The 12098-nt window shown below is 39.6% G+C and overlaps 1 protein-coding gene across 1 annotated transcript in view; it reads right to left on the bottom strand.

Moving 5' to 3' along the window:
- The window catches only part of LOC307027005 (unconventional myosin-VIIa-like), a gene marked incomplete at its 3' end in the record, with an annotated part of 35652 nt that overhangs the window by 155 nt on the left and 23399 nt on the right, over positions 1-12098 (bottom strand). The window contains exons 14-24 of the mRNA XM_079695182.1: positions 11735-11854; positions 9848-10021; positions 8035-8262; positions 7631-7801; positions 6264-6381; positions 5642-5768; positions 5079-5248; positions 3446-3639; positions 2138-2262; positions 1893-2050; positions 1-3 (exon numbers count right to left, since the gene is read on the bottom strand). The exon at positions 1-3 is cut by the window's left edge and continues 155 nt beyond it. Of these exons, the coding sequence (XP_079551308.1) occupies positions 1-3; positions 1893-2050; positions 2138-2262; positions 3446-3639; positions 5079-5248; positions 5642-5768; positions 6264-6381; positions 7631-7801; positions 8035-8262; positions 9848-10021; positions 11735-11854 (1588 nt within the window). The remainder of the gene's footprint in view (positions 4-1892; positions 2051-2137; positions 2263-3445; positions 3640-5078; positions 5249-5641; positions 5769-6263; positions 6382-7630; positions 7802-8034; positions 8263-9847; positions 10022-11734; positions 11855-12098) is intronic.

The following is a 12098-nucleotide window of genomic DNA, read 5'->3' as shown; positions in this document are numbered from 1 at the left end:
GAGGTGCGAGGGTCAAGGACAGCAAACAATCATTTATACTTCTTAAATACCATGAGAGAGGGGACGAGAATCTAACATTTCTTTACACTACATCACACTTTGTTTACCTGACAACAAGTGATATCAACCATAAATAAACAAACTCAGAACTGCAAGAAACCTGAAAGTACCGTTTTGACCCGAATATTTTTTACTCATTTTTGGAAAAATACCTTCTTTTTTTTAATGCTTTTCTCTGAATGTTTAGATTTTTAAGGCTGCCTTTTTGGGCTCGCCATCTTCTGACGTTTCACTCAGTAACACCATATTTATTTTCTCCTCGACAGTTGTTTGATGACAGGTTCGTTGATCACCGTTATCTTAAAATTGGCATCGTAACTTTGCCTCTCTTGTTTATTAACTCGCCTATTTTTGAGCACCTTTGTTCCAGTTGGTCTCTATCTCTCTCCATTTCTATATCTACCTGTTACTGTTACTTTAAGACGGTGTCTCGCTTGGGGGAACACTCGTTTGGCGCCATCTGTTGCTGTGACTGTGTAATTACATCGAAAAGTCTAGACCCCAAATATAACACGAGGAAGAAAATCTCTTTCAGATTTATTTCTAGGAAAAAAAACCCGTCTTATGTTCGGTCAATATGGTACTTTATGGTAAATCATGCATTGGTCTCAATTTACTTATATATTTTAAGTACTACTTAAAGGTAGGGTAGGTAAGAATGGAGAAACCAGCTTGAGTGCGCCAGAATTTGAAAATACACAGCCGAAAGAAATCTGCCCCTTCCTTCAGACTTCCTTACAGAGCCCCTCCCCCAACACACACGAACGCGCACATGACCAATGACGGCATGAGATAAGTTTGTGCACAGATGGAAGGCTGACAGGCAGGTAGGCCATCCAGTTATTTTAGCCGGGCCGGCTCAGATGATTGGTCGTGCTTTTTACAGCGCCACGGCTTCCACAGATGAGATATTTTAAATGTATTTATTGTCAAAGTATTTAATGTATTCATAGCTATCGGGATGTTAAGAGCATTCAATGGAATATAACAAAAAGTGTTTCTGAAGTGAATTACCTGCGCCACCTTTAATGTGTTTAATGTATTATATGTATGCATTTATTTGTTTAATTATGGGAGAGGAAGGTGTTATTCTGAGAAAAAACATAATTAAAAAGTATTCCGTTTGGTAAAAAAAGGGTGATGATGCAAAAATATAACCAGAGGTGGGAAGTAGTGGAGTAAAAATACTTTGTTAAAGTACTCAAGTACATTTTTCTGGTATCAGTACCAGTTCCACTACTTGTTTTTCTGACAACTTTTTACTTTCTACTTCTTACATTTTGAACACAAATACCTGTACTTTCTACTTCTTACATTTTGAACACAAATACCTGTACTTTCTACTTCTTACAAGTTGAACTCAAATACCTGTACTTTCTACTTCTCACATGTTGAACTCAAATACCTGTACTTTCTACTTCTCTCATTTTCCAAACAGGCTGGTTCCTTTAGTCTGAATGTGTGTTTGGTGGCGTGATCATTATTATTTAGAGTCATTGCGTGCCTATTGATTTGAACATGATCCGTGTATCCATCATTTCCTGGTCTTCTCTAAAGAAGAGAGACCAATGAAAACGTTGTCATGTTGCCGTTGGTCACCATGGAAACATTCATTAGCTAACAATGACATTATTGTTCTATTAATATAAAGGGAGGTCAGGTACTCTTTAAAACAGCTGCTAGTTATGGGTACTTTTTATTGAAGTTCATTTCAAAGCCTCTTTACTTTGACTTGAGTAAAGAAGTTTAGTCAGTACTTCTACTTTCACCAGAGTATTTTTGAACACTTTGCCATCTCTGCATATAACACACATACAGATCCTAAAGGATATCAATGAATGCGAGGCAGGCCTCCTGGGAGAGCTCCTGGTGGGCGAGCACCTTCTTCAGCAGCGGCTGTTTGATTGGCTCCCGGCTGCAGCTCCACAGACGCTCCTTCCCCCGAGACTTTGGGTTCATCACCCTGCTCAGAGTGCTCTTAGGAGGAGGCCTGGAGACCAGATAGAAGAGGGTGAAACACACATGTATAGGTACACTATACACTTTATGTCTGTATGCAAAGGATGCGGAAACTCACCTGAAGTAGTCGTAGGAGTACTCCTCCAGCGTGTGGGCTTTAGTTCTGTCCTCGATGTCGGAGACGCTCAGCTGTGACGAACTGATGGACTCTCGCCTCTGATTAGGAGTCATCGTCACCAGAGCCTGAGGAGGAGAGAGGGAAATGGAAACACAGATGTGGGAGTTAAAAGACAAATATATTTTCAAGTGCAAAGAGAACATCTCAATGTCGCTCAATTGTTTCTGATTCCGATCTCCTGTTCTCATAATAATAAATCTTTATTCACGTGCAGATCAAAGTGCTTTACAAAATGGCATACATCACAAGTTACAAAATAAACAACAAGAAATTCACCTCAGATCAGATTTAAAAACCTTTATAGATGCAAGTGTACAGGGCCGGCCCTGACCAATTTGCTGCCCTAGGCAAGATTTTAGCTGGCGACCCCCCCCCCCAAAATGCAGACACTCACTATCACTCGCGCATGCATGCACGGGTGTGGCATGACCACCAAAACAGAAAGATATGGACACAAGATGTGTGCAACTGTATTTAGTATCCTATCCATGTGAACATGATTTAAGTGGGAGGGACCTAACCTCCTCTTGGGGGGTCCGGGGGCATGCTCCCCCAGGAAGATTTATTTTTTTAATATTGAAGTTAAAAGCATCAATCTGGTGCACTTTGAGAGCAACATTAAGAGATGTTAATAAAATCTGTATACGTTTTTTGGGAGTTTGATCTATTTTAAATTAACACAAATACAAAATTAAAACCTATAATTGCACACAAGAACTATTTCACATAAACCTCTGGTTTTTACTGGGGCTGATGCAGTTCAACTTGATTTGGGGGGGGGGTGCGGCATAGTTTATGGGCGCTGTATGCAATATAGGCGTAGTACTGTCAGTATAAGATAATAAGATGTACTTTGTTGATCCAAAACCGGGAAATTGCGTTCTTATGAAATAAAATAAAAAATATATGTTTTTAATTTCTAACTTTTTTTTTTCTTCAATTTTCAGCGCCCCCCATTGATTGATGCGCCCTTAGCATTCGCCTATACTGCCTATGCCAAGGGCCGGCTCTGCAAGTGTATTTAAACATATCATCACCAGAGTTTTACATAAGGGATGCAATGCAAGTTAACGAGTATAATGTGTGTTTTTTTAAATGTTGAAGGGCTTATTTGAAACTGCAAACAGAAAAAAAGGCGCATTGATCGTTTCAAACTGACTACAAGTCGTCTGATATAATATAGAGATGCATGGTTTACGGCCATGTTCCTTTATACACACAGTCTATGTTTGCATCCTCTCCCCTCACCACGATGTCGTACTGCGGCCTGGTGAGGCTGGGCAGCAGGTACACGCAGTCAGCAGGGAAGTCTCCTCTCAGCTTCGTGCGGTCGTTGATCCCGTGAGCCCAGCCCGACGTCATCACCTGATCCCCGCTGTGCTCGTCCAGGATGATCAGATCCCCCTTACAGAAACTCAGGAAGGTGGAGTCCACCGCGCCCACTGAGGGACGAACAAGACATATGAAGACTGTTTATATATATATATATATTTATAAAACGGACAAGTCAAATCAAGCAATCTGATTGGTTCTTAGCTGTGATATACTGAGCGTATACCACGGGTAGAATTGTAAGTTACTTTTCACAACAAGTCAGTATCCCTCCGCGTCTGAGAAAAACAGTATACAGTTGGGCTTTTTGCTTTTCAAACTGGAACAAGAAAGCAGCGGAGAAGTAACGGGGCAGAAACCCTCCTTTTTACGCAGCGCTCCAGACATAGACATCAAACGGCAAAACATATTCAGTGTGCAGTTCCTTTGGGATTAGGGCAGGGATATCTAGATACTTTCCAAGGTTTGACATAATGAATTGTGCTACTTTTAAAGCAAGCCACAATGTTTTCAAATCTGTAATCAAAGAGGTCCGCAAAAACACTATCGACCAATCAGATTGCTTGATTTGACTTTTATAAATATATTTACATTTCTTCCGTTACGAAACAATCTTAGAAAGCATAAGATGGAAACATTTAAGATTAACTTCGGCCTCCGGGGGGGTCTTACTATGGAGGAGTGGATTGAGCAGTGCCTATCTCCAGAAAAAAAGCACCTAACGAGGAGGGGACCGGAGAAAGTGGAGCAATATTCTCGCCGCGCCAAGCAACAGCCTCGAACAACCTCAACCTATACAAGTGACCACGTAAGCCATGCTACTGATGCTGGACAGTTTTTCAGTGGGTGCACAATAAACGGCAACATACACATTAATGTAAATAAATAGCCAAATAATGGATCAACGCTCTCTGTCTAATATGTTCGCTAGCTGTTAGTGTTGTTGCATAGCAACCACCTCGCTCTATGTTTCGTGCAGAAGGCAACGGAGGGACTATTTTATTTTGAACATCATTATTTACTAATAAAAACTATTTAAATTAGAGTGTGTATTTTTCTTTCATACTGCCACACTTGGTAACCGTTTTATAAAAGCAATAGCTTAAATATATATATATATATATATTTATATGAAGTCCAGCAGCAAATTCAGAATCGAAATACTTCACTTTTCCTGTGGGCTTTTACTACAAAACACAACATTAATGCACACAATGTACACAACATCTTCTACAATATCTATTTTTATTTTATTCCAATTCCATTTAAATGTAAATATTGCTATATTTGACTATATTTTTTAATATTTTGTAATGTTATTAGTTTTCTTAATATAGTTTCTATCTGTATTTTACATTTTCGTTTTATTTTATGTATGCACGACGACCTCAAGTCAAATTCCTCGTACGTGCCAACCTACCTGGTGATAAACCTGATTCTGATTCTGAACCTATACACACGTTTATTTCCATATATACAGAGGTGTTCTAGTATTAATAAGAGCGTTGCAATGCTTTCAGACACAGTTAAATGAAGCTCTATGTCTCACCAGGGTTGGGGCAGTCGATCAGTCCCACCACGTACTTAGACCTCCTCCTCAGACCCTCCAGGAAGTCCACCACCAGGTCTCTGATGTCCTCAGCGTTGTTGGAGGTGAACGTGTACTCGTCTCCTTTCACCGTGGCCAACGTGAAGCTCTGGCCCTGCAGCTTTCCCCCTCTGAGAGACGGGATGTCATTTAAATCACAGGCTTTCCTTGATGCAGAACGAGGATGTATAATTAGACATTATTCTCTTCAATCAAAGCTTTGATGTGAAATCTTTTCAAGAAACATTGTTTGTTAAAGTTGTGTTTCCTGACAGCTCTTTATGAATGAAATACAAAAGCGAACAGTGGCTATGTTTTGTGTTTGAGTTATTCATCAAATGATTCGTTTACAAGGATCATTTGGGGTTGAGTGGCTTTGGAAGGAGTCCTCAAAATGAATATGAATTTGACACAGAGGATGTTTAATCCCTGGAGCTTTAAGGTCATGGTTTCAAGTTTCAAGGCTTTTATTGTCATTTGCACATTAGCTAAAGTGTGTCAATGAAAACTTGGTGTCACGGTACCTGCTGCTGGACACCGCAGTGATCTCTGGGAAGGAAAGCTCCAGAAGGACCTGCTCCTGCTCGTCCACAAAGTAAACCCCGGTCCAGTTCACCGCCACGATCACATCGTTCTTCGGCAGACTGGGGCCTGAGAGGACAGAATAGAATAGAATATAACTTTATTGACATCATACAAAGTACAACGACATGTCTTTGGCAACTCTCACTGCAGTAAAAAATAGACACAATAAATAAATAAGAGTGGTAAGAGCAGAGGTATACAAATAAATGTCAATTTGCATATTTACACTTACAGTAGATTTTCTAAAATAGTAGTGGTTGCAGTCTTTGAGGGGTCGAGTTGTGTGTGTGTGTGTGTGTGTGTGTGTGTGTGTGTGTGTGTGTGTGTGTTTGTGTGTGTGTGTGTGTGTGTGTGTGTGTGTGTTAGAGATGTCCCGATCCGATCACGTGATCGGGGATCGGAGCCGATCAAGTGATTTTCAAAAGATCGGAATCGGGAGAAAAAAATCGTGGATCGGGATCTTTTTTTTTTTTTTAATACTTTTTTTAAGAAGCATGTCAGGATATTTCCCCTCTAAAAGACCCAATATTAAATAAGACAGTTGTATACAGTATGACCAACCGGAGAACTTGAAGGCCTCGTAGAAGCGTGAGAAGAGCAAAGGCCACTTTAACCGAGCGAAGTCCACCACGTCCTCCTTCACCCTCTGAGTGCTCAGCCTGCGTTTACTGTGTAGTCCCTGCACACACACACACACACACACACACACACACACACACACACACACACACACACACACACACACACACACACACACACACACACACACACACACACACACACACACACACACACACACACACACACACACACACACACACACACACACACACACACACACACACACACACACACACACACACACACACACACACACACACACACACACACACACACACACACTTTGAGTTAGTTACTGTCACACAGCTACACACACACAGTTGCCAGAAGAGTCTATATACAAGTAAATGGAATTTGATATATTAGATACATCATTTTCAAAATGCAATCAGATGAATGTTTAAGGATGTTGTGGTGACGTTTACCTTTTTGTGGGCGCTGACGATGAGCTATTTATTTTTTCTATGTCCCATATATATATATATATAATATATATATATATATCTAGTATTTTTAATTTTTATTATACAATGCCATGTCTTTTTATGCTGCTGCAACACAAAAATGTCCCCCATTGGGATCCAGGGGCGGACTGGGAGGAAAAAGTGTCCCGGGGATTAAAGACAGACAGGCCCACTTAATGTGCGGCATGTATCGGCCGGCCGGCGACGAAAGTATGTTACTTAACAAAACACCAGATGCATTTGATGTTGTTTTGGACCATTATTCATATAGTAATCACATTACCTGAGCCCTTGAGTTGCCTAGAGCAAAAGAGTTACAGCATATATTTATTCCTTTGAATGTTAACAGATCTTTGATGCAATAACATTTTGACCCAATTTGCCTGACTTGACGCATGGAATAAAACATGGGCGTAGGAAGCATCCTCAATGTGGGTGAGACCATTTAACAGGGGGTGTGGGCAGGTGGATACATCTCTCAACACCCATATAAAACAGAACTGTAAACAGATTTAATTTTTCTTTCAACATGTATTTGAACAGGAAGTGGAGGCAAAAGTGACCGCGCCCAAAACAATAAACCTGCTAGCTAACTAGCCTAATCTCAGTAACAGACTGTGGGCCACACGTTCTTCTCCACAGCCGCGCGACCTCTGAGTCAGACGTCACTTCCCCCTTTTCTATCCTACGGGTACAGCCACCCCATTTTTGTTGGGATCAATAAACTAATATCTTATGTTATATGTTGCTCTGTTGGAGGAGCCTGTGACTGCAGCTAACGTACACATGACAACAAAGCCTTGAATCTTGAAGCACACAGGTGTCAGATGTGGTGACGTTTACCTTTTTGTGGGCGCTGACGATGAGCTGCAGCCACTTCTCGGTGGTCTTGGTGGAGGAGATCTCTCTGTCGGGGATGTAGGACGGGACGAGGCTGAGCAGACGATCCTGGAGGACCTCAGCGCCGTAATCCACGAAATACTGCTGAGAGGCCAGCTCTGCCAGGTCCTCCTCCTGGAGATACCCAGGGCCAAGAGACGAGCATTAGGAGGCAACTATGATATCTTTTTTGCTCACCTTGTATAGATCTGGATTGAATTTCAACTTGGTTTCATTACGGGTTAATCTACTGATCACTTTTTACAGAAATGCATCGATTCTTGCTTTATAAATACTTGGAAAATAGTGATAATTAATCACAGCATATTTTTACTAGAACCGTGATTTTTTTAAACAGTTGTGCTCACCCTCTCGCAGCGGTACTCTCCGAACTTCACGCCCCGTACGACCTGCTGGTAGATGAGGTTGGTGGCGGTGTGGTCGTCCTCCGGGTCGTGCCAGGGGTTGAAGATTTCCTTCCTGAAGAACAGCCTCCAGGGGGCGTTCCTCTCCTGCGCGCCCTGCTCCTTGGCGTACTGTTCGCACTGAGACACGGCGTCCAGCACGTGGTCACTGCCGCTGCCGAGAGACGAGACCTGGAGGAGAGCAAACAAACACATTCAGACCCTTCACTTCTGAGAAAAGACTGAGCAAATAATCCACTAGTAGTTAAAGTCAGTCAAATCTCACTTAATTAAAACTATGTGTTTATTATGCTTCAAATGTTATCTGTTAAATGCTTCTTATACTACTAATTAAATGTATTGGGAAATGGGAAATGACAACCAATGAATGAGGGGATTCCCCTGCTGTAGATAATTCATCTTGTAGTCATTGTAACTTCTTTATATATGGTCGGGTAGTTTAATCTGCAGAAAGGCATCATATTCTGTAAAATCTCCGTGTGTTGTTTCTCAGCCCTGTTTTAAGCTTTGTGACGATGCATTTTCCTGCTGTATCCAAGAGGCTTTCTAAAGACTTTAAGAAGGAGGACACACATAAGGAACAATTCATCCTTCAGTTAATCACAAACATCCTTTATCAGGGCATACGCAGGAATCCTGAAGTCACATGTAATTCCTTTTAAGACCTTTTTTAAGACCCTTTCCAAACATTTTAAGACCTCATCACCACTTTGAGTTTTAACCGGTTACCTTGGAAACACACTTCCTCACATTGACTATATACAGTATTGATTGTCCTTCCTCCTTATCTTCCAACCATTTGCGGTATTTTTTGATCTTTAAGTATTTTTGGAATTTACGTTATTTTTGGAACTATAAGTATTTTTGAATCTTTAAGTATTTTTGGAATTTATGGTATTTTTGGAATTTATGGTATTTTTGGAACCTTACGTTTTTTTTTTACTTTACGTTTTTTGGAATTTTAAGGATTTTTGGAACTTTAAATATATTTGGAATTTACGGTATTTTAGGAACTTTAAATATTTTTGGAATTTACGGTATTTTTGTAACTTTAAATATTTTTGGAATTTACGGTATTTTTGGAACTTTAAGTATTTTTGGATCTTTAAGTATTTTTGAATCATTGGACCCTTTCCATACATTTTAAGACCTCATCGCCACTTGGAGTTCTAACCGGTTACCTTGGCGACACACTTTACCTCACATTGACTATATACAGTATTGATTGTCCTTCCTCCTTATCTTCCAACCATTTGGACGCAGACTTGCATTTCCCCATAACGATGTTGCTTAACAACCGGCGTAAACGGACCTTTGCGTGCTATCAAGCAGTGAGCGTGCGATGTCCTGTTCAGATGACGTGAAATCCAACGGGATGCCATAAATAAACTACACAGAATCACACTACACACCTACGCAATGATTACATTCAGGCAGACTGTAAAATACAACCTCTTTGGACAATTGATATACTTATTGAAAACAAGCTACAACATTTAACACCTTGGAAAATGCCCTTTAATACTTTTTAATAGCCTTCATTTACGCTAAATTGATTTATCAACTTTTAATACTTTCTAAGACCCCGCAGACCCCCTGTTTATCATCTGGAGATAAATGGTTTCTTAAAGGACAGGAAAGAGATGAACCAATGATGGTTAGGGTTAGGGTTTATAGTTTGATCTCATTTCCTGGTCTCACTTATCCTCTCACTTCTCACGTATCTCCTCTTCTTATTATACATCCCTGGTCTCACCTTGTCGAACAGGGCGATGTACAGCGAGAACCCGAAGCGGTCTCTCAGGTTTATTTTGTCAGCGAGGGCGTTGCAGAGCTCCGAGGCCGTGGTGGCCGAGTCGGCCAGAAGAGTCTTGGTGGTGCCGTCCATGAAGGTCACCGGCAGCATGATGGGCTTCTTAGATTTAGTGGCCTGAGGGGGAGAGATGGGATTTAAGTCAAAAATATTAGATTAGATTTATTTAGAACTTGTAGAACAATAACTATTTGCATCAGGTTAGTGCTGACGTTCACCGCTGAGTACGAACTGACACACACAAGAAAAGTCAAAATATAATAACACACACCTTTACAGACTTACTACAAATACCAACAAATAATAATAATGACATGAAACATGATAACTATTATACTGTACAAACGTAAGCAGTGTCAACTTGATAAACACAAATATTACTGAATTACAAATTATATATCAACAAACGATCTACTTAATTACACATCCGAAAAGGGGAGGGAAGAAGTCTACACTTATTTAACCCCTTCTCCTAAAAACTAAATTATTAACATATATATATTTTTTTGGTACCACTTTACAATAAGACCGCCCCTTTACGAATAGTTTGTAATTCAGTTATTAATTAGGTTGTGAACACTTTATAAATCCTTAAGCTTTTATGTTTTTAAAGCAAGTCTAAGTGAAATGCTCTTTGAAACTATGGGTATTTGTAAATGTTGATAAGTATGTAAATGTAGCTTGTAAATATGTTGTATGATATCCTCTATTGTTTTATGTTGTTTTATGTTTCATGTGGAACCTAATTGCTGCAGGTCTCCCTTGAAAAAGAAATCTATGATCTCAAGGGACCAATCTGGTTAAATAAAGGTTTGAAATGAAATGAAATGATAAGACATGAGATAAACAGGGCAACTGTAACCGGTTGCTTGCCAAATAGTGAGCCCACATTTATCTGTACTGCTAAGCCTTATTAGAAATGGTAGTAACTCATTAATAAATGGTGATTTGTTTCCACTTTACAATAAGGCTCCCTTTTGGCAGCTATACATATTAGTAACTTGTAAATAAATGGTCATAAAGAGATGCCAAGAAACATCAAGATGGATGGGGGGGGAATCAACTCAGTGAACAACAGATACCAGCTGGCTGATGAAGGAGACGAAGTAAGCTAGGTAGCCAATATAAGGCTTAGCTGTACAGATAAATGTGGGCTCACTATTTGGCAAGATGACTAAGCCTTCTATTGGCTACTTAGCTTACTTCGTCTCCTTCATCAGCCAGCATCCTTGGTATCTGTTGCTCAATGAGTTGATTTTCGCTAAGTAGCCAATATAAGGCTTAGTCATCTTGCCAAATAGTGAGCCTGTGTTGACGTATGAAAACTATGTGAGAACTGGTTTATAAATGGTTCTTACTGATTAATAAAGTACTTACAACCTAATTCATAACCTAATTAGAAACCCTTTATGAATCCTTTATAAGGGTAGTAGTCTTATTGTAAAGTGGTACTTATCATTATTACTACAATAAATATATAATTATATTATTCTTCTACGTTATATGTCATATTTTATAAGACAAATATAAAAGACTATCTTTTTTCATTCACCATCCAAAATACATTTGTTATTGAAAAACAAACGAAACAATATTTAATCAAAAACGTTTAATATGTTGGCTGAGATGAAGAATATTCCAAGTGATATGATCCCACCACATCAAGTGACTTAAAATATAAGATTAGATAAGATGGGACTTTATTTATACCCGCAGGGAAACTGAGGCGTTTATAGCAGCAGCAGCAGCAGAGTGAAAAAACAGGATTCAAATAAGGTAGAAAGTAAAGATGAAATACAAATACAAATAATAATACAAAAGGTATTTGACCTGTAGCTCCAGCCAAGATGGCGGCTGAGTTCTGGTTCGGTTCACAAACGTCCTCCTTAACCTTTCCTCACAATATGGAGCGTAACCAGGGGGACCGTTGATCAAAAACCTCCGTAAATACTGACAGAGAAACAAACAGAGAGACAGAAATGGATGTCGTTATGGGATCTATGAATATTAGAAACTGGAAAGGAATACAAGTCATGAAATGCTTTTGAGAAATACATACAACTACCTGAGTAAATCATTTTCTTAAAAGTTTAGCTTCAGTTTTCACCGCTGAGTTTTTATATTTTTAGGAATGCAGTTCAATCTCCAATTCCTGATAATTTTTTTGTATCATTAACTGTGAGGGAAACATCTG

This window comes from Notothenia rossii, assembly GCF_949606895.1.
Source record: "Notothenia rossii genome assembly, contig: scaffold_347, whole genome shotgun sequence".
Taxonomy (NCBI): Eukaryota; Metazoa; Chordata; class Actinopteri; order Perciformes; family Nototheniidae; genus Notothenia; species Notothenia rossii.
This window is presented reverse-complemented; position numbering and strand designations above follow the sequence as displayed.